This window comes from Channa argus, chromosome 9 (assembly GCF_033026475.1).
Source record: "Channa argus isolate prfri chromosome 9, Channa argus male v1.0, whole genome shotgun sequence".
In the NCBI taxonomy this organism is placed as follows: domain Eukaryota; kingdom Metazoa; phylum Chordata; class Actinopteri; order Anabantiformes; family Channidae; genus Channa; species Channa argus.
Genome location: NC_090205.1, coordinates 14056310 through 14078073, shown reverse-complemented (window position 1 = coordinate 14078073; position 21764 = coordinate 14056310). Strand labels below are relative to the sequence as shown.

The window sequence follows — 21764 nt, the reverse complement described above, 5'->3', positions numbered from 1 at the left end:
TGACTTGGACCATTTTGCTGTGTTTTGTGAGGGTCACTCTGGTGATGTGTTTGTTGTTGGTACCCATGAGCCTGTAAGCATGGGTTATATCATTCAGCTCTTAGTGAAGACGATGGGTTAAAGCCTAAAAAAGATGAGCAAGGAAATTACTCAGACATCCAACTAGTCACATAACATCACTGAATTGTAAAGATTTACAAAATGGTGGCATTGCACTGAGGATAACAGAGGAATAATTCTGTAAAACGTTTAAACTGAGCATGTATGAGTGCAAAAACATTGGTTAAGATCATTAAACAATACACTGGATGTCCATTCAAGAAAATGATTATGCACATACTCATTGTAGGTAAAATTTTATTTATTTCAATCAGATAGATAGATCTGTAGATATTCCATTAATATTCTCAATTTGTACCCACAACAAAGTTAACAAATGAAGAGTAAACATTACACAGTATACAGTATTTTACATGGCACGGGAATGAGAACAAAAGAAATTACAAGCATTTGTGTTTAACTTGTGAGAAAGATGGATGGGTTTATGTCTACAGAGTTGGGTTGGGGTTTATCACATTTTGCTAAGTTTGTGTGTTGGTGTTTGCCTATTTAAAAAAAAAGCTTAGTGACATTACACAAATGCATCTCTTTCTGAGATTTTCATCTGAGTTGTCTGGGAAAGGCTTGAGATCCTAGAGCTGCTAGATCTTCCTGAGCCCATATAAGACCCATAACGTCTGGAGGGTTTGTAGGATCCAGTGTACAGCGTTCTTCTTCTTGAGCGAGGGGCCATATATGTGCCTCCATGAGAGGCATATACCACTTTACTGTGAGAGCAAGACATTGTTAATATTAATAAAGCAGCATGACCTCAGTATCAACAGGAAAAATGATGAAGATGGATGAATTTAATACCTTTCAGGACAGACAACTTTGAAGACTGTTACAGCATAGAGCACAGCCCCCAAGATGATGAAAAAGCTTCCCACCAACCCAAGAAATATGGGAACTCCTACATCATACCTGGAATTAGTTGAAGTGTCAGAAAAATAGTCACAATAAAATTTGAGTACAGCCAAATTTTCTACATTTCACAATCCAAAGGATAAGGCTGAGAACTTTACATAGGCCTGCTTTGAATGATAAACACATGGATGTAATAGTGTTTCTTTACTGTATCTCTAGTTACTTTGAAACAGCTAACCGTTCTGTTTGGGTGGCTTAGTGCCTCGGTATCGAATGATGAGGATAATATCAGTGTCTGCTGGAGACCTTAGTATCTTCCTCAGTGCACAGCTGGGTTGTGTTTTCTGTTCTGAGCCAATTCCTACACACAAGTACGGCTCTATGGAACTTTCACATCCAGCAATTTCTTATTGTGGTCAGACACTGATATGCATGTACCATATGGTCCAAAGCCATAAAGTTGTAATATGTACAACAAGCTAATGAAACAATGTGGGCATGTGCAGCTGACTTTGAACTTTGAACAAACCACTTTCCCATAATCGTAAAAGTGTGGTTTGCGTATGTACAGTACCCTAATAGTTTGAGTTTTTTCTTTTCTGTCTTTTCACTGTCAATAACAAAAGTTAATAAAGTCATCAGCCTTATCCTTTAAACTAAAAGGTGATAAATATAAGTGTAAAAACGTAAACTGTACTGTAGGACTCCAGGAACAACGGTGCCAAAGTTTGTTCTGATGATCCTGCTTGTGTATAAACTGTATGCAGTAATATCGGACACACCTGTGTGCAGAGGTTTCGTTGATACCAAGAAATAATGGAGGCAAAACATTTACATAGAAACACACTTTCTTCAGTACTTACCACCAGCAAAATGAAACACTGCTCCAGCAAGAAGCAGTTTGTCCTTGGTCTTATTAGTTCCACCAATGTAAGTGCACTCCATCCCAACAAAGCAAAGTACTGCACCGACGAATCCAAAAATTAAGCCACACATTAGCAATCCTCGTACGCCATGTATAAAAGCTGAGAGAAAGAAGAAGAGTTCAGGTACTATTAAATGAGTTAAGATTTAAAAGAAGAAATATAATTCTGAGAGTGGTCAGCTGGCAAAATAGTGACTCATATGAGAAATTATATTAAAATCCTCTGCTTTATAAAGGATGCTCAAACCGTCTTTGTTACAGAAGAGGTTTTGGTAATTTAAACTCCTGTACAAAAACATAAGTCATTTAAAACAGTGGTCCCAATTCCCAGTCCTCAGGAACCCCTGCCCTGCTTGTTCTCCAACTATTCCTACCCACCGCTGATCACTTGGATCAAGTGTATTCAGTCAATCAGTTGTGGAAAATACAAATTTGCTTTGTTTTCCCCAGGTCACGCTTCTTTAAGAGGGTATCTGCCAGATTTACCTGACTGAACACACCTGATCTATAGGTAAAACACAGTGGGGCAGGGGTCTCTGAGGACCAAGGTTTGGAGTTCCTGATATAAATCATCTCTGCAATCAAAGACCTGTAATAGTTATTTTAGATTTTGTTTGAAAAAAATATTTTTGTACTGAAACAAATTGGTACTAAGGATACTCTTAAGGTAAATCTTAAGAGTCAAACTATCTGTACCTCAAGCTGTTTAATTAAAGTTTTTAAAGTATGGGGTACATTCACCATTAACTATTTAATTGTAAATTAAAGATCTCTACAAAAAAAAATATTGCAAAAAACTCACACTCACATAAATGCCTTCATTTGAATTACCATATGATGCGTCCTGTAGACTACAAACCAACATTAATCATTTGTATTTTTACTGTTCAGTAAAACATTTCTCGTCCGTGAAATTGTTAAAGTTTCAAAAAGCATCTTTAAATTGGTCTGGTACACTGAGGACAAGTTACAATAATGGGTTTGTCTTCAATACTAAAATGTAGGGTGACTGTCACAGGAGAAGAATCACAAAGTCAACTGTGTCACTTAGTAATATTTTTTACACAGCATTATCTACTTACCTAGTAACATCTGACCATATTAAGCTGTAGTAACAAAAGCTCTGAAATTAACAGAATTTTCATTTCAAGACAAAACTTATTTTCTCTTACAAAAGTTGGACTGATTCTTTTTAAATGGTTGTGTAAACTTGTGTTTCCGTGAACACCTTTCCATGGTTGTGCCACATGTAGCATATTTTCTTATTCATTCAGACTTACAGAAGCAGTATTAGAAACATGATTGCTGAGGTATACACATCACAACATATGGAGAACTTACGGGTGACACTCCAGAATGTTGGGAAGTCTTTACAATTGGAGACAGATGTGGAATCAGTTGAACAATCTTTCCACAGGTTGGACCAGTACCAGAGCACCTTAATCACAAAGGAGCCTCCTTGTCCTCCTAGTTGGGTGATCCTCCAGTAGTCCATGGCTAAGGTGCACAGCACCAACACCCATCCTATTGTTGAAATTAAGAACCCAAAGATCTGTACTAGACGTTTCCTCATGTCTGAAGTCCCTCCACTGTACTTGGGTAGAAGTGCAAACATAACAACTCACACTTAATGTCAACGATAGGCAGGAGATGCTTCTTGTTCAATTTCAACTGGTGGGCAGGATCGGATGACACCATGTGCCATTCGTGTTGATGAGGGTTTTGTACCACTGTGTGAGGTGTTTACTGTAAACTTTCTGGAGTATGCCTCTCACTTTAGATGCTTTACATCACTTCTAGCACCCTTTTTACAATTAAATCCTTTTTGGACCATAACATAAAGAATTATTATGTGCTTACAATATCACTGAGAAGCAGATGTGAAAACAACTGACAGGAACAAAAATAGAATCTTCAGCAACTCCTTTTTATTTCATGTTGTTTGATTTTTGTCACTAGTCTGTGCTCTCAAAACTGCTCATCATTAGTTACATTTCATTACTTAAAGAAAGAATTGGTAACATGTACCCCTTTTATATCTTTGTTGATATTTACTTATTACAAACTCATGAGTAACATGTTAAAAAGTCTGTTTGACTGTTATATATTGGCATTACAGATTAACACAATATGCAGGCTACTTTCAGTTAAAGCCAGCAAAGTAAATGTCTTACAAAATAATACAAACCCATTGAAACTCATTGAAAACAATGTACAGCTATTTATTTGATTAGAAAGAGCCAAATGATTTTGGTTTTGCTGTTAGATTAACATTTGGTGCAAAGCAATATAAATTACTGCCAAATGTTGAAGCTGTCTTCGTTCATCTAAATTCTCTAGTAAACGGTGTCATACACCTTTGGGACAAACATGTACATATTTAAAACTTCATCCTTGTCAGCAAAATCTGCTGTTGTTAGACAGAAACCAGCAAGTTTCATACTGTGTTCTGTATCTTTTATACTAGTATATATTTTTTTAAGCCTTACTGGTGGCTTTGAATAAAAGTGTTTTATATTCATATCATTCAAACATATACATTCTTATCAAAGTGCTGCACCCTGGAGGAGTTGCTGTTGTCTGGAGGCGGTCTCTGGTTTACAGACTTTGCTTGCCCTCTTGGGTGGGAGGAGATATGAGAATGTCTGGCAGCACCTTTGTAGATATAGTTTGCCTGACTGTGGCTGCAAACAGACAAAGCACACACACATCTTCATAAATCAAACACCTCCTGTATACGACTCAACAAAACTGATACACAAGACAGGTTATTAACCACTTCTATCTTCTGAATATTGTAAACATTGTATGTTTTATTCATATTGTACAAACCTTTTGGTAAACGAATCTGAAATAGAGAAGCAGAGCACGCTGCCTCCCAGGATACAGAGGATGGAACCTGCCCAGCCGATAAAGAGAGCTGCTCCCAGTTCATACCTACAGACAAAAAACACATGCTTAATGGTTGTGTTTCTTAATTGGTGGGCACACAATTAAAAAAATATACATTTTAAATATATACAGAATTTTTTTACTTCATGTCCATAAACATTGGATCAAAAAACTCTGACGTTATCCGGTGTGCGTAGAGGGAGCATGATGACAGTGAACAGAGGCCTCAAAACAAGAAGAAGAAAAGGCAACTGAATTACATCTGCAGAAAATGTGTTTGTTTTTTTTTTTGTCCTTTTACAATTTGGTTTACTTACCACAAAGAATGAAGTCTACACCAGCAAAACAGGCAATCCTGGCTTTGTTTTTGTCCGTTCCTCCAATTTTGGTGCACTTCATTCCAATAAGGGCAAAAATGGACGCAAAAAAGCCCAGACAGACAGCTGCAATCATCAGTCCTCTACAAGCTTGGATATAACCTGCAACATTAAATAGAAATCTACTTGTAGGTAACAAATGATTTTTTTTCCCTACTGTGCTTCTGCTCTGTCATTCTGCATTCCCTCTCACATCTGCACACCGCAAGGTCAATGAGTTATTGACCATGTTTCCAATTTACACGTAAAGCAAGAAAAACTAATTATTATGAGTAACCACAAGCGTTTTGAGGCACTTCATGGTAGTGTGGTGGTTGCCATGGTATGACATGTCCAATTCAAATGTAATTTTGAGACAAATATTACCCTGCAATGTAACCACTAAAACTAGCCATCCGTGGTAGAAATCTCCTGAGATTCCCAGTAAATCTCCTTTATAGCTTTCAGGCTCTAAGAACTGAGGCTAAACATTGACATAATTGGAACCAAATGAGTAGTTCCTTGTAGGGCTTTTCATTAGACCTTATCACAGCCATTAGCATTGGCTTTTAACCTGAATTTTTAAACAGAATTAAGAGGGAGAAGAAGCCATAGAAAGACGTATATATACACTTTAGATACTAATTTAGTGAGGATGAATCACCGCTACACTAAAATAAGAAAAGTAGGCTGTAAGACAAATTAAAGTACATGAGACAATACTATGTGTACATAACCTGATAGACACAAAAACTAAATCACTGAATTATACCTTTGCAAACAATAATAAAACAGACACACAAAACCCTCACAAGCACAGTCAAAGGCAGAAAGTCCAAGCACCCAACCAAAATGAAATAAAGCTCACCATTTAAGGCCAGCATTGAGGGAAAGTCTCTGCAGTTGGACAGTCCTGTTGAATCAGTGACACAATCCTTCCACAAATTGGACCAGAAGGTAGATGTAGTGATAACACTGCCATCATTTGAAGACACCTGCCAGTAGTCGGTCGCCAAGGTTGAGGACACAAGAACCCACCCTGAAGCCGCTAAGACAAAGGCCAAGGTCTCCTGAAACATGCTACTCATGATGCAGACAAGACGCACTCCTGAGGAGGGTATTTAAGATGCTAAGGTGCTGCCTTAAATTGAGTAATGCTTCAGTGGCTAGTAAATGTAGCTGAGCTCTGCACTAGTAGGATCTATGGACAGGCTGGGATTGATAGTTAATGTGTTGTGGACTGTTATATTCTGTAGGGAGGAGTTTGCCATAAACATCAAAAAGGAGCCAATGGTCCATTATAGCGTCTCTCAACCCCTCATCCACTATGCGTCACTGTGACTCACAGTGTTACAGGATGGGGACTGAGGAGACAGAAAGTTCTGGATGCAGTTTTGTGACAACTGTAAGAAATTTAAAAGGAAACTCTATGGAGTAGCTGTGTGTATGTGTGCCTCTTTTGTATGGGCTAATATTATTAAGTCATATAAGAGAACATACATATTTATTCTGATGAATGTATGCTTATATGTACTTTCTCACATAATTATTTATGTACTTATGTGCTTATCACACGTTAGTCCTCAATCCATGCAAACACATTATTAACAACATTATTAAATCTGTCCCCCACACTGCTTTGTAAAACTATTTGATTTTACTTGCTGATGTGTGTGGAGATGGGTTATAACCAAATGTAATGATACAAAGCAGGACACTTTGGCAAATCTGTCATATGACATTTCAGAATGTCAGTAAACATGGCAACAGAGAAAATATATGGGAATATATGGGAATTCTTCGCCTAATGGTAGCATTCACATTTCTCTGCCTGTTTTCACCATCCAGAAAGGCATAGTAATTTGTACACAGGGTAAATGGCCTGGACTTATATAGCGTCTTTCTACCTATTGGTACTCAAAGCACTTTGCACTGCTTTTCATTCACCCATTTGTACTCACAATCACACACACACACACACACTCCCACACGGGGGGAGCTTCTATGCAGCTGGCCAACAGTCACCGCGAGCAACCAAGTTGAGGTTGAGCTCAAGGAAACTTCAACATGTGACCAGAGGAGCCGGGGATGGAACCAGCAACAGGGGGATTGGTGGACGACCACTCTACCTCCTGCACCACAGTGCCCCCCTCCAAAGAACACCTTAGAACAACATGAAGAGTACAAAGTTCAGACAAAAACTATATGCAGGGACTGAGAGTCCTAGTCTTGATGAAGGGTCACCTGAACAGCAATAATGAGACAAACAGCCATTAAAACGTAGGGGACATTGCATATTTTTGGAATGGAGGAGGACACAGGAGGATGCCCACACAGTTTTGGGGGTAACCTGTAAAATCCACACTGAAAGGCCCTGACGTTTTTGTTTGGTTTAACAGTCAATGTGAGAAACTTTATAATCAAATCTGTAGCTGTCCAAAGTTAATGCTCTTCTTGAGCAGTTCACGACAAAACTAAGCTTTGACTCTCAAACAATATCTAAAGCGACACAAAATAGCACGATTGAATCAAGTAGGAAAAAACTGAAAAGCAGCACTCTGTATCAACACCATGTGTTGCCCTTGAGCAAGGTCCTTTATCACAGCTGCTAAGTGGGTACAAGTCAGACTGTGGTTGTACTGGGCAGCTTCAAGGTGTAAACATCCCCGCAAAACAGAGGTATCCTTTCAGTGAAATATCCATCATAAATAAAATGAAAAATAACTGAGAAACCACCGATACAAGACACAAGGAAAAGTGAATGAGTCACGTTGTACCGGCCACCTTCCTCAGTATCTGTGAGTAATACAGTGCTTGAACCTCCACACAAACCTAAGCGGCAGGATTTAGATGACTTATTAACAGCCACTCCAGCCACTTTCATGTTGCAGCAACTACAGGAAAAGGGTTTCTGTTACATGGCAGAGATATTTCATGATTACCATAAGAAAACAACCAACTAATTAAACTTTTAAGATGTGAATTTGAGCCCTTGCTGGTAGCCGTTGTAAAGACTTATGCCGCCATGAGATGGTGCTGATAATATCAAAGCACCTTGTCAGTTGACGTAATGTATTGACAATAGATGCAAAGTATTATTATGAAGAAACACATATAAAATAAAAGTACATAAAAATGTGATTACAATATATCTTTAATTTGCTTTTTATTTTTTCTTCTCTTCTTGACTAACCCTGCACTGCCCACTGCTGATTACCTGGAACAGGTGTGCTCAGTCAATCAAAAGCTGGAAGATACCAATTCGCTGTGTTTCCCCACTCCACCCTTATCTAAAATTGTATCTTCCAGCTTCCCTTGGACGGAACACACCTGATCCAGGTGATGAGCAGTGGGTAGTGCAGGGTTAGTTGGAAAACAAGCAGAGCAGGAGTCCTTGAGGACCAACATTGAGAGCCTTCTCTTTACTTTACCGTTTGTTGTTGAGCATATTTCTACAACATTGGCAAAAGAAGGACAGAGTTCATGACGTGTCCGTAGAGTGATGGACACTTACGTCAGCCAGTCCTGAAGCGGTGGGCGGGGTTAGACACAGCGCGCGGCTCACCTGACATCCAACGCTCCTGCGCGTTTCCTGTAGTGAACATGTCCTGCACGTCGGTACACAGAAGCATTGGCAAACACTGAAATCACCTGCAGCGACTGTTTTCTTCAGACTGTAACTAACCGCCCGCACGGAGCGTCCTTGTGTTGTCTTGACCCCTGTCCACCGTCCTCCTCTAATTGTCTTATGCTAAGAAAAAAACAAAAACAAAAAACAAGCAATTGAGTTTAACGCATTAAGTTATATAAATGTTGTGAAAGGTGCAGCGGAGGAGTAATGAGTTGTCTTTATGTGAAGGCGGTGGAGAAGCGGGCAATTTTCAGACTCAGCATTTTGATTTCACCGTTCACAGTTAACACGCTCAGCATTGTGAGTAAGCACTGCAGCTGTCAGGGAAAAGTGGAGGAGTAAAGAGTGCAGCAGGTCCTTCCTAAAAACGCACATATTAACTTTAGTAAATGTGCTTATTTTTTAATCCTCTTTTGCTCACGCTTACATAAAGGTAATTTATTTGGTAATCATCGTAACCACTGAACATGCTTTTATATACTTAGCCCCAGCTGGCCGATACAATACAAAGTATTGATGAGGATGCATCTGATACACATGGGGAGGAACTGCAGTGGTATGATCTTAAATATCGTTTATTATTTAGTTTGACAGTGTTGTTTCTCTGTGTTTTCGGATTATTTAGGGGTGATCTACAAATGTTGCACTATTGTTTGGCTCAGCTTGTACAAAGTGTTGACTGAAAAGCTTTCAGGTCAATGCATTTTACAGAATTAAGCTGAGCACTATAATCTAATGCTCAAACATGGTCCCGAGCAGGATCATGAAGTCAGCTTCAATGTAAATGTCCGTTTCATTGGTTTGAGTTTTATTACAGATTGCACAGAAGTAGAGATTTTATTCGTGTTGGTCTGAACAACTCCCACATTCAGAATTTGGGTTTTGCAACCCATGAATGAAGCAGCTTGAATAAGCAGCATCTATTCATATCAAACTAGAATTCAGTCTGATTTAAATGGTAATCAGACTCACTATAATATTATATATTATAGTGAGTACCTTGGACTTAGCTAATGTTTACTGGCTCGACGTCATGGCTTTTCTTTTCACTACATGTTTTTACAAGGTACTGGAATAAAGTAGTTAAACAGGCTGCAAATAATCAGGGCATAGCAACACTTACCAAAGTTCTTCTTCATTGCTACTGGAGATTTTACTCATTTGAATTTTAGAAATAAAGTACGGTGCAGTCACACAGTGAAGGCAGACATCTGCAGCGTGCGATCCTGCATTAATAATTAATGCACATCCACATATCTGCTTTAAATCCCATTGTCTATCAGGAAGTAGCAAAGTGAAACTGATCGAGTCCTTCGAGAGTTCGTCAACACAGACACAGTCTGTGAGGCTTACAGCTATGCTGCTGGCTGCTTTGTTATCCATCGGTCTGGCTACTCTTCATCAACTATGTTTTTACCATGTCAGGGAGAGGGTCATGAAAATCTGGATAACCACGTGTCACATGATCTATCAAAAGGTGAGTCATTATGGCAAATCTATGTATTTTTCTCTGTTGGACCTGTATAAGCTGGAAAGGTTAGGTTTTGTTGTCTAGCCACATGCACACACTATTAAAACTCTTAGAACATATTTGTAAGTTAGTAGTCCATGCTTCATAATTTGGAATCACTTTTCTCTTGCAGTTTTATATTAGTAAAACCTGAAGTCAGTACAGGGCTTTACTTCATGATTAGTTGTTGTTGGGTCCATCCAATTGGCTGACATAATGGAAACTTTAAGTATTTTGACTCCTAGGATGCCAAGATTATTTAAAATGAATTCTGGTTTAGCATATCTCTCAACATATTCATCCTGCAAGACCCTTATTATGTCTGTGTGGTATGTATGAAGCTCTATGCTGTTGCTGTTTCTTTCTGAACAAAAGTGTTTACGCTAAGATAAGCTCCAGTTTTACACCTTGTAGTGCAGTTAATTTTCTCACCCAGTTTTGTGCAAGAAAATGATTTTATTTCTTAAAAGTTAAAATTCTTGTTAACAAATTGATGTATGTGAATGTGTGTTTATTTTAGGCATCTGACCTATGAACTTACAAAGTAGATGCATGGCATTAGTGTAAGACTGCCTGTTTCATGCTAATTTGTTGATCAGAACTCTTTATTCCTTATTATTCTATTGTAATCAGCTTCTTAATGGGTCAAGTGGAATTTTCTCTCATCTTGTAATAGCTCATGTTTAGTTCTTATTGACTCTTTAGGAGAATATTAGCCAGTTTCTAGATGTTTGCCTTTTTCCTCCTGCTAGCTCTAACTTTGTTCTTTGAAATACTGGCAAAGATTCACCCCTGTTTTGCTTTAATATTACGTCATTGTAAGTATCATGACTACAGTACTGTATGTGTCCTCTTTTATTTTTTAACAGGGTCAGATGGTGACAGGATGAACTTTGAACGAGACTGGACTAAACTTTAACTTCCTCCTTAAAGATGAAGTCCAGGAGGAGGAAAGGCAGGGTATTAGTCCCATCTCTGGGACTGTCTCCCACACTCCCGTATCTTTCCCAACACCTCCATGTTCTCCATATCTTTTATTTCCTTTTCTCTGCCTTCTTTGATTGAAGGAACACAGTGGAGTCAGTGGTAAGTATATGTAAAACCTCTCATTACTCAAATTAATAAAAGTATTCATTAGTGAAAAAAGTTGCATGACCATACATGTATGACTGCATCATGTTGCAAAAATGCCTGTTGTGCATCCTTGTAGCCACTAGAGAGCAGAAGATACTCACCTTTTTCTTGAGTTGATGCTATGCTGAGTGACTGGTTTTAATACTAGTGTCTATCTGTAGGTAGTGCAACAAACAGAGGTGGAAAGCCGCTCAGAAGGAAACGTCGGCCTATGAGAAATATTTTATGGTGGACGCTAACTTCCTGGTGCTCTAGAGCCTCAATTTTTTTCAATGCACTGGCACATGTGAGTTTATCTCTTTGATTAATTATGTGTCTGTTTTCTGCTAATTTTGGAAGAATGAAATAAAATGCAATTTATATGAAGTGTATTCTATATCACATTGAACTATCCAAAAACATGCAATCAATAATTGTGTTCAATTTACAAAATTAATAATTAATTTTTGTGTTTGTTTTGCAGGACAGGTGGCTTGCTTGCTGGTGAGATTTTGTTTCTTTTACACTCTGAAAAACATGGATGCTTCAAAGAAAGTCAGAATAACAGGTTTTGTAAGCCAAACATGACAAATTTCCTCAGACTGGAAATGGTTGATGATTTAATACAGCTGAACCAAACTGTTTTTCTTGGCATTCTATTACTTGTTGAAACTGACCTTGTGCTTTAGGATAGGGGGGAATGTGTTTTAATGACGCTTTCATGTTGCAGCTTTCTTTCTCTGTTGTGTTTATTTGTCCTTGTGGATTTTTGTTTCTTTTGTGGCTGACTTCCAGGGCCTCTGAACAGAAGCACACCAATGTGACAGAGCTCCTCAATGGCAGCTTCCTTCGGCAGCTGGACCTTGACCTGTACCTAGGTGTTTACGCAGGTGAAGCTCACTGAGCACACATTGCTTTTTGTGTAGTGTTAAAGCTCTGAATACGCCAGCCATTCATTGAACAGATCCACAGTTCTTTGGCTGTGGCCCAAGGCCTTCAAGGCCCAGTGTATGTGTACATGGGCCTCAGCTGTACAGGGAGATAGCAGTGCCTTTCTTGTTGGATGCTGTTGGATTGCTCTGACTGTCTTTCTGTGACCTCTTTGCATTCTTTTAGGCTTTGTTTTCGTAATTAGGGCTCAGCATTTAAGGCATAATTTTGAGAAAGAATTAAAGTGAAGTCTATGCATGCTAAATGATGGTAGCTGAGATTGGTACACACACAAAAGCAACGTTGTATTTCTTTTCTGTGTGTTTGTCAGGTTCAGAAGCCACTTCGGTCACATTTGGCTTCCTAGGCAGCTTGCTCTTCTTTAAAGTCCTGGTGAGCTTGGGCGAAACTTTACACACCATGTTTAATGCCGTCCTCCAGAACCCACTGCACTTCTTCATATCAAACCAATTGGTAAGTGACTCACTGTCATATCCAGTTCACATTTAAAAAAATCTATTAACTTATTTCCAGCATATTCAATGTTATACAGAAATGATGCAATGATTATGAGACGTTAACTCCAGTGTGTCCTGCTTTAGAAGTTTTTGTTCTAGCATCTCACCACTAGAGAGCAGACTGTTACTTAATTTGCTATCTTACAGCCCCCTTTAGAAACATCCTTATTTTTGCACTTTATAGTTGATAGTTAAAATTAAAGTATTTAGCGCTTGATATTACATAAAATTTCATGTTGTACTGAGTTAAGTTGTAACACCTTTTTAGATTTAAAAACTCATATTAGTAATTAGTAATTTTTATACAAAGAATTTACATGTTAACCATTTTAAAGTGTTAATTTAATTTGTGCATAAATAGAATTAACAACTGTTAAATATCAGAGTAACTAATATCAAGTATATAATTAAGATTATTTATTTAGTCATACAAGCTTAAACATGGTTTTCTGTGTATTTATGGGATTTATGCTGTTGGTTATCTAAAACAACATTTTGATTTGACTTAATATTAGCCATAATATATTTGAAAATGAATAAAGAGAGTGCTATCATTTTTATTGTGGGCCCGAACAAAAAAGCAAACAATCATATTGAATAAATACTGTTTGCACTAGATCTTGGACAGTGTTGTATTTGGACTGTAGAGCTGTGTAAATACAGACGTATTTGTCTTGTGCGCTGTATCAGAAATCTTCGATTATTTCATTAGCTTTGTAGGCTGTAGCTACTGGGTCAATGGAGTGGGCAGATGGACATGAAGTGTACAAACACTCCAAAAATGTCTGACATTGCTTAGGGAAACCTGCCTAATATATATATATATATATATATATATATATATATATATATATATATATATATATATTTTACATATCTTTTTAAATGGAGGCCAAAAAAAAAACATGCACGATTTGTTTGCAAAATATTTTGATCATCTCGCTATGATTTTATTATAATAATTAAAAAAACTTTTAATTATGTGAAGTGATGTCATTCCAATCTATAATTCATATCCAGAGTCAACTGTCAAGTGGCCCACTTTGATAACTTAAATTTTTCTGGAGCATTGTTCACCTGTCAGCGGATAATTACTCAGGCTAATCTCGTCATAGTGACATGCGTGTACAACACAATCAGCTCGGGTGGGAATTCTCAACGAGAAGGAAACTTGTATCTGTATAATGAGTCATAATAAGCTGGTAAAACAAGTCTAAATTTGATTTGAGGGTGTTCAGGTGCTTGCGGTTTCTACTTGCATTAGAAGTGGGTGTAGTGACAAAGCTTTGCAAAACCGTGTTCGGTTCAAACACTGCAGGTCTTAATCTTGGGCTTTTGTTTTTGCTGCTGCTGTTTTGTTACATATTGGACTACCTGACTGCTTATCTGGGTGTGCCTTGCTCGGTAATCTAAACACAGGAGGTGAACAAACACTTTGAATAATGTAATAATCTGTTTAATAGTGCCGCAAAGGAGAGGCTTAACAGACACTGCTATCTGATTGCTGTTGTGCTGCTATCAGTAACTATTGTATGACCAGTCCAGTCATTACAGCTTGGCCTCCGGGTTGTAACAACACTGTGTGTCTGACTGGATTTATAGACCGCTGTCCCAGACGGGTTTTTTTCTTTAGTCTATTATCCAGTCAACAGTAGCTTAAGCATGAACTTGACCTTATTTCTATTATGCCCTTAAATCTCATATATAAATAAGTTGAACTTATTTACATTAATTATTTTTATTCTCCCGCTATTATTTTTTTTCAACCAATTCATCCACTGAGGGGAAACCTTATAACAAAGATGAGGACAAAGGCAATTGTTGTCATTGCTACTCTCTTAATGTTTTTTCTGTTAGGGAGATTTTTTTTCTTTTCTTTTTTACATTAGTAGTCAACTACAACCATTGGGGTCTTTCCATAAGTGTGGATAAATTGTAACTGTGTGCCTATGTGTTGTAAGTGATTTGACAACTGTTTACATGTGTAAGTGATAGGTGTACTGCTGCTCAACAGGCCCAGTGTTTGATAGCTGTCCTCGGAGTGAAAGGTTACCATTTCAAGCTTCACTGCTCAAAGGTCTTATTTATTATTCTATGAACGGGTTTATAACAATTGACTACAGCTGTGGTGATTGTGATTGATGGAGAGTCATTGTAGCTCCTCTGTATCAGCTACTGAATGCCACTGCACCATTTGCATCATGGTTCTGTGTCATATTCTTTTGTGCTCAGTGAAGATTTCCAAGTTGGGGCTTTTGGTGATTAGAACATTTATATTTTGCAACAGTGCTCTTTAGTGCATTTTGACATAACTAGATGATGTTGACACTAATACAGACTGCTATTTCTTCTATTCTATGAATTTACTGAACTTAATGGATTCGTGTTCAATTTTAGCAGTATGTACAGTCTTATTACAGCTGTTCATCCAAATGTGATCCAGTTAAAGCAGCACAGACAGCGGTGGATGTGTTGAGCTGATGTTGATCCCTGTAATTTAGTGTCATTGAGTGGGCTAATCCCCTCAGAGACTGCAGGCCAGGGCTTCAGCTCATCAGCACAGTCAAGGAGTGGAGTGTCAGTCAACACACACACACACACACACACACATGCACACACAGGCTTTGACCATCCCCCTTTCACATCAGTATAGTAGGCCATCTCAGCGCTGGGTGTCACTCAATAGCTGTTGACGTGGGGAACTTTAGATCTTCTGTAGTCAGTGATGTGAGATTCTAATTGTGTCTACTGAGGCAATGTTTTTAATGTCTGTATTTCAGGTCTGGGATGCAAGAGTGTTAGGAGCGAAGTGGAGGAAGTACTGCAGAGAGGATGATGATATCGAAGTGTGTAAATTGAATGTGGAGATGGAGCCGTGTGTGTGTGCAGTATGGCTGATAGGGCTCCCACTCGCTCGGCACTTCCACTATTTAATTGCATGAAAGGAAAGGAGAGGAGATTGCAGGAGCCTGGCGGTGTGAGCGAAGAGAATGGATTTAGAATGTATTAGTATTGGCAGCAAGGCGCCGGCGGTGGGAGGCTGCCCCAGGCCGATGGTCCCTTCATGCAAGTGCAGGTGAGCTGTGCCACCTCCAGCCTTGGCAGTCCCCTCCCCAGTATTCCTTCATTATCACACTTGCCTCACTGAAAGGCCCCTCCAACTGCACTGGGGCCCACACATGGAGCAGCTCTGAGTTGTCCCCTTATCTTGATGTTTACAGGGAACAGCGATTTGCCACACGCCCTGCTCTAGCTGGACCCCACTGTTCCACTTCTTTAAGTCTGATTGGGGGCCCTGCTCACCTAATATCTCCACCTAAGGGGACACCTTAGTTGGGAGGGCTTGATATTTCCTGAGCCTGAAAAAGTGGTGCAAATCACCCCTGGAGTCTTAAACCATGAGAAATTGTTTGATACTAATGCTGCTGATATCCTGAAACGTCTATACCCCTCTCTACACAATAGGTGATATTGTTGACAACCACCCATAGTGATTGAAGCCATTGTCCCATGCCGATCTTACCTCATAGGCATTTCCATGCAGTGAATGTCTTTGTGTAACTGCATCACTGTAATGTATCCCCTCTATAGTCTGCGCAGGATGGAGAAGGGTTTTTACTTCATCCTCTCTGAAACTCTCTGTTAACTGAGCCGCTTGTCAAACAGCTGATAGCTGTCTGATGTTCTCTGCTCTAACACCCTCCAACCATGGTATGATGTAACCCAGAGAAACCTATCTTTTCCTTATTGGCATTGTTTGTCAGATATGCATGAATTTGGGTCATCTATGGCTTAGACAGTGAAATTACATACAATATTATTGGATCTTCCACAAACACACTTTGACAAGTATTCCCCTCATTCCCAGACTAAAGCAGTGATATTCTTCACTGCTATAGTACAGTAGTAGCTGTATCCCCTTGCTTGAACCCTCCCCTCAGGATGTCTGTATGCTAAAGGGGCACTCACACTGTGAATAAGATTAGTCTGCCTCCAAGTGTACAACATGCTTATGCCACTTGACTTTGAATCAGTACTGATGTAGAGCATTGCTGGGTTGTTGTAGAGAATAATGCTCTGGCTGGGTTTATGCAATGGCTGTTATGGGGAGCCTGGCCTCGTCTGCATGCATGTTTTTAGGCGGGAGCGGCATTTTGGATAAAGCTGTAAGCTGCTTATGGCCGTGGAGAGAGGTGATTACAGGGCCCACCTCCATAGGAGTGACTGGGAGGCAACTTTCAGGTCAGTGGTGCCATGGCTTCACCACGCCTCCAGAGTGCCATACCAACACATTGCGCCAACGTGCCACTTAGCCATTTTCACTCTCGGTCCTGTACCCGAGTCCAACCCTGTTTCATGGCCTATTCGCTGAGCATAGATAAAGTCATCTGCATGCTTGCGTGGTTACTTTTTCCGCTATCAGAGCTTTTATCCTAAATGCGAGGGCTGCTTTATGTGCATTCGCCTCATTATTGTTTGGTAAATGATGTGTCACTGTGAGAGACAATGAGTTGCTTAAGTATAGTATGAAACAATATGACAAAATTCACGAGGCACGTTGGCAGCGTATATACAGTCTAGTACGCGCTACATAGCCACAACTTGTTCTTTTAATTCGAGCCCAGATCCGTCGTAGCATTGCCGGCACCACTTTTTGTCTGCCTCTGAGAGTCTGGAGGCTTCCTTCAGGGACAGAGATAGAGAAAGCCTTTCTGTCTTGTCTGCCTCTAGGAAGTTTAGTGTGGGGATTGGCTATCACTGACCCTGCAGTAAACAGTGTGTGAACGCAGCTGGGGTGTAATCTTATGTGCTGTGGGATCAGAATAGGGGAGCAAAGTTACTAAAGGAGTAACAATAAAGGGCTGCCGCAGCACCTGCAGAGCACCAGCCAAAATAATGAACACCTGAGCAGATTGGAGGCAACTCAATTAACGTCATTGACACTGCCAGTCAGAACATAAAGGCAGGTACGCAGCTTCTGTTGCCCTTTTGTTTTCAAACAAAAGGTTCCCTTACGTATTCAGCCAAGAGTAGGCCAGTCTTTATGAAACGCCAGACAAATAATGATTCATTGTTTAATCTAGATAGCTCTGTGTTTTTTTAATCTGATATCACACTCAGTGTATAAGCTCTGTTGGTTTAAATTGGATTTGAGTTTTGTAACAGTTGCTCAATAGTCTAGAGAGACTGAAGGAAATTAAAACAAAATATTGGTTTTTATGGGTGCAGAGTTACTAATGGATAAAGCATATCAGTGTTTGACTTATATTTCTCCTTTAAAATATCAGATGACTATTTTTGAGTTAGATTTGCCAGTTATTTGACACATACGAATAATCACTTAATTTTGAACCTCATTTCACTGCATTAATTCTGATTTTACAAAATGACACAGTTGGCATCTTTGTAACCAATAAAAGAATATTCAGCTGTAAATGTGTGATTATATCACATAGACCTCTGCTCTGATCTTGTCTAATGTGTTCTCTTTTGTTGTGTTGTTTCTCAGGAAGAATCCTCAACAGGTTTTTGAAGGACATCGGTTACCTGGACTCTCTGCTCCCATGAACGTTTGTGGACTTTATCCAGGTGAGTCTCACCTCGGCAGGTTTGGTCGCTGGCGATGCAGCATGGGGAGGCCATTTCATGCCTGGGTAAACCTGCTTTGTGGCCCGGGTCCCCTAATCTGGAAACAATTACTGTAGGATTACCCGCCAGCGCGGCCCAGCGCCTGCACAGATTTAATAAAAGTGTGCACATAGGCTGAGGGCGTGGCTCCCTCAGCGTGGCACAACAGAAGCGGCACCTTCAGAGAATGTGTATGGAGACGAAGCAAGTTATTGGGAGAGAGAAAGGTACCAAGGAGAAAATAAAGGCCATGTGATGGTTTGTCAGATATGGAGGAAAATACTAGGGAGACGAGGAGGGGTGATAATGTGTATGGTGAAGAAAAAATGTGACCACCAGCCTTATAATGTGTTTGTAGGAGTAGAGCTGGGAGTGTTGTAGAGGGGGAAGGGGACAGGTCACTTAGAACCGATCCACAAAAGGACTAGCTCCTCTTAGCGCAATTTACCTGACGCTCTACTCCCTCATAGGCCCGGTAGCCAAAGGGCCACCCTAGTGCACAACCTGGTTAGGTTACCAAATGCCACCCTGCCACAGTGACAGCTATCTCCCACCAAAGCCTGCGGAGATGAGCCAGCTCATGCACCTAGCTCCACAAAGAAGGGAATGTTCGCTGCACAATTCGAGGTAGAGGAGCAGGCGTGGCTCCTTGGTTGGGCCCAAAGAATAGAACAAAGACATGCTGAAAACGAATCCCCCCTCCACAATGCCTAAGTGATGTTTGTGACAGATACCCATCTCACGGTAGACAAAAGACATCTTAAATGCTGAAAGCACAAGAGATCATACGCACAAAAGCTTTTTGTCTTCTAGAGTTCCCCTCATTTTTGATAATAAGATGAATAATGGCTGGAGTAAAATAATAACTTTGTAGAAGGCCCATAAGGCCCAACTCAAAACAGTGAAAGTAGACTAGGTCATGACTAAAAACAGACTCATGTAGCTAGACTCTATATATGTCATGCATTTATATGTTTCACCATATTTAATTGTTGCCTTTGTTATAGTGAGTTAAAAGACTGTCGTTTCCAAAAAAAAAAATAACATGCTGCTAATTACAGGTGATCAAATGGTGTCAAAATGAGAGTACGATATACAAGTCCAGCATTGTTTCCTTCAGTCTTTATGTGCAGCATAAAATGGGAGGTGAATGTGAGAGAGGACAAAGGTGGCACAAAAGACTTTTGTTCTTGCTGCTTTCTGCTCTTGTTTGCAGGTGTCTTTCATGGAGCAGTCTCTAATGCTTTCAGGAAGGAAGGTTTTCACTCTTTTTATCAAAGTATTAGCCATGCAGAAAAGCTTCTGATCCCAACTATTGTTACTCATTCACGAAGGGACATTTCCCCATGGTCATTGTTTAAATGGTTGTCGGGGGGAATAAAGTGAAACTTCATAAACAATGCCCTAACTGGTTTATCGCTCTCTATGGGGAGAGGCTGCCTCTGTGTGGGGATTTGCACCAGAGCCTCCCCCCTTTTATAATGGAGTAAGCACTTCACCACCCCTCAGCACTGCTCCCATATTCACTAACAAGGGGATTCCCTGAAGCTGGGGGAACCTGGTTACACCCCTGAGCCCTATTTTTTTGACAGGTCTCATTTAGTAGTAATTTAGTATATTGGGGAGAAGGCCCTTTCTCCCCTCTCTTCCCCCTTGTCAATTAAAAACACCTCAGGCTTTTGGAATCGTCAGCTTTTGTGTGGACTTGACCTTTAAATCCTGGGTTGCCTCTATTTTCACAGAGGGGACAGAGGAGGAGGGCAAGAAAATAAAGGGTGAGTACAGGGGTCTTTTGGTGGAGGATTTTGTGCGAAGGCTCTTGACCAAGTCACACCACTAACTGTGAGGTCCGTAGTTATATTCACAGGTCTTCTTAACCATCCACACAAATTCAGCTGGTCAGGATGTTTTTGCTGAGACACTGGCTGACAGTTACTTCTAGTAAAGTGGCCAATGTTAATGTCAGAGAAAAATTCATAAGCATTTGCTCATAAATTTAAATTATTTCAGTAATTATGTCTGCAGTAAAGCAGACATAAGAAAGTGTGTGTTAGAGAGCGAGAAACACAAACCCAGCACAGACACACAAACACAGGGCAAAGATGTCTATTGTCTAAAAACACTGGCGGGAGGATTGATGTGTGAGTCTGTGTATTGTGGCACATTGTGTGTCTTCAGTGGCTTTGTGGGAAATGAGAACTGCTGACGTAACCATGAGCGCTGTAGGATGGGATTTCACTGTCATTCTCTACTTCTTTACCACGCTGGTGACAGAAGAAGTGAAGAATGCACTTGCTTCAGGCGTTACACAGGTTAGTCTAAGAAACAAGCAGATGGCTCTGTGTAGAAATATATAGGCTGTGCCATAAATCCCCTTTGACCATTGTTTTATGACAGTGCCATTGTCTTCCTGCACAAAGTGGAAAAAAATACAAGTGACACAGAAAGGTGTGAAGCCTAAAGTTGAACCATCCCATTTGTTTTATTCACTTAATTGTCCGATTTATGTGAAAATAAACCAGAAAACGAGAACCGCATTGCTTGTATGCTTAACTAGGCCACTCTACACATGATCATTTGATGAGCATCAGCCAGCACAACCTCCCAAAGTGTGTTTGTGAGGTCTCCCATGATGCTGTGGTCCAGCTCATCAGCTGCTCTGACTCAGATAAACAGGCTCAGGGCCGGGATCCATCCCTTGAGCCTGGGAACCTGCATAACAAACTCTCAATCTCATCTAGAATCTCAACTCATGTCAATATGGTGAACATAATGGATTGTGTGCTTTCTGTGACTAACTATTGTCTGTTTGGATTGATGTGTTCTTGTGTATTTGAAAAAGTTATTTGTGTTATATAGAAGAAAAGAAAGGAGCAATGACTGAAATGAATGAATTTGTTGGACGGTGGTGATTTATAGTAGAGAGAGAGAGAGAGAAAGAGAGAGTGCAAGAGAGACCGCATTTCAAAGCCTTTCTCTTATTTCCAAAATGGGGTTGGAAATCAGCAGCTTGACTGAGCCCAAATAAGTGACTTCTTTTACCTTTTCACTGCACACAAAAGGCCTAATCCTAGGACTACTTGAGCCACCAATGTAGACAGCGACTGAGACCACCACAGTATGTGTCAGACCCTCCTCACCACACACAAAACACATTGACTGCAGCTTTATGAAGTGAAAATGCCCTAGAAAGGAAAAATGTGAAGGAGGTGTCCACAGTCATTTCTCCCCAAGAAAAGCCACAGCATCTGGGCATTTATTGCTAAAATAAAGCCCAAGACAGAGTAGAATGGAT

The 21764-nt window shown here is 39.9% G+C and overlaps 3 protein-coding genes across 4 annotated transcripts in view; 1 reads left to right on the top strand and 2 right to left on the bottom strand.

The window, feature by feature from the left end:
* Positions 1-374: 374 nt before the first annotated feature.
* On the bottom strand, positions 375-3524 carry cldn10l2 (claudin 10-like 2). The gene is made up of 5 exons (XM_067516434.1): positions 3233-3524; positions 1830-1991; positions 1664-1748; positions 916-1023; positions 375-827 (listed from the first exon to the last, which is right to left on the bottom strand). Exons 1-5 carry the CDS (start codon positions 3504-3506, stop codon positions 632-634), a joined length of 825 nt encoding a protein of 274 aa, XP_067372535.1. The 5' UTR covers positions 3507-3524; the 3' UTR covers positions 375-631.
* A 297-nt stretch (positions 3525-3821) lies between these two features.
* On the bottom strand, positions 3822-10028 carry cldn10b (claudin 10b). The gene is made up of 6 exons (XM_067516436.1): positions 9894-10028; positions 6008-8890; positions 5101-5262; positions 4927-5008; positions 4724-4828; positions 3822-4575 (listed from the first exon to the last, which is right to left on the bottom strand). Exons 2-6 carry the CDS (start codon positions 6225-6227, stop codon positions 4419-4421), a joined length of 726 nt encoding a protein of 241 aa, XP_067372537.1. The 5' UTR covers positions 6228-8890; positions 9894-10028; the 3' UTR covers positions 3822-4418.
* Positions 10029-10107: 79 nt separating this feature from the next.
* The window catches only part of sox21b (SRY-box transcription factor 21b), a 55438-nt gene continuing 43781 nt past the window's right edge, over positions 10108-21764 (top strand). For both annotated transcript variants that reach the window (XM_067516431.1, XM_067516430.1), the window contains exons 1-7: positions 10108-10247; positions 11150-11366; positions 11576-11700; positions 11878-11897; positions 12189-12283; positions 12655-12797; positions 18351-18430. The gene's annotated coding sequence lies outside the window, so the exon portion shown is untranslated. The remainder of the gene's footprint in view (positions 10248-11149; positions 11367-11575; positions 11701-11877; positions 11898-12188; positions 12284-12654; positions 12798-18350; positions 18431-21764) is intronic.

What these genes read in the sequence shown, in the direction of transcription:
- cldn10l2 (XM_067516434.1), bottom strand. Translation starts at nt 3,506, where the DNA reads ATGTTTGCACTTCTACCCAAGTACAGTGGAGGGACTTCAGACATGAGG. An exon ending in AACATTCTGGAGTGTCACCC is followed by an intron (nt 1,992 to 3,232) that starts GTAAGTTCTCCA and finishes TCTTTCTCTCAG; the next exon opens with CTTTTATACATGGCGTACGA. An exon ending in GTTGTTCCTGGAGTCCTACA is followed by an intron (nt 1,024 to 1,663) that starts GTACAGTTTACG and finishes AACTAATTCCAG; the next exon opens with GTATGATGTAGGAGTTCCCA.
- cldn10b (XM_067516436.1), bottom strand. Translation starts at nt 6,227, where the DNA reads ATGAGTAGCATGTTTCAGGAGACCTTGGCCTTTGTCTTAGCGGCTTCA. An exon ending in CTCAATGCTGGCCTTAAATG is followed by an intron (nt 5,263 to 6,007) that starts GTGAGCTTTATT and finishes TTAATGTTGCAG; the next exon opens with GTTATATCCAAGCTTGTAGA. An exon ending in CCAATGTTTATGGACATGAA is followed by an intron (nt 4,829 to 4,926) that starts GTAAAAAAATTC and finishes TTTTGTCTGTAG; the next exon opens with GTATGAACTGGGAGCAGCTC.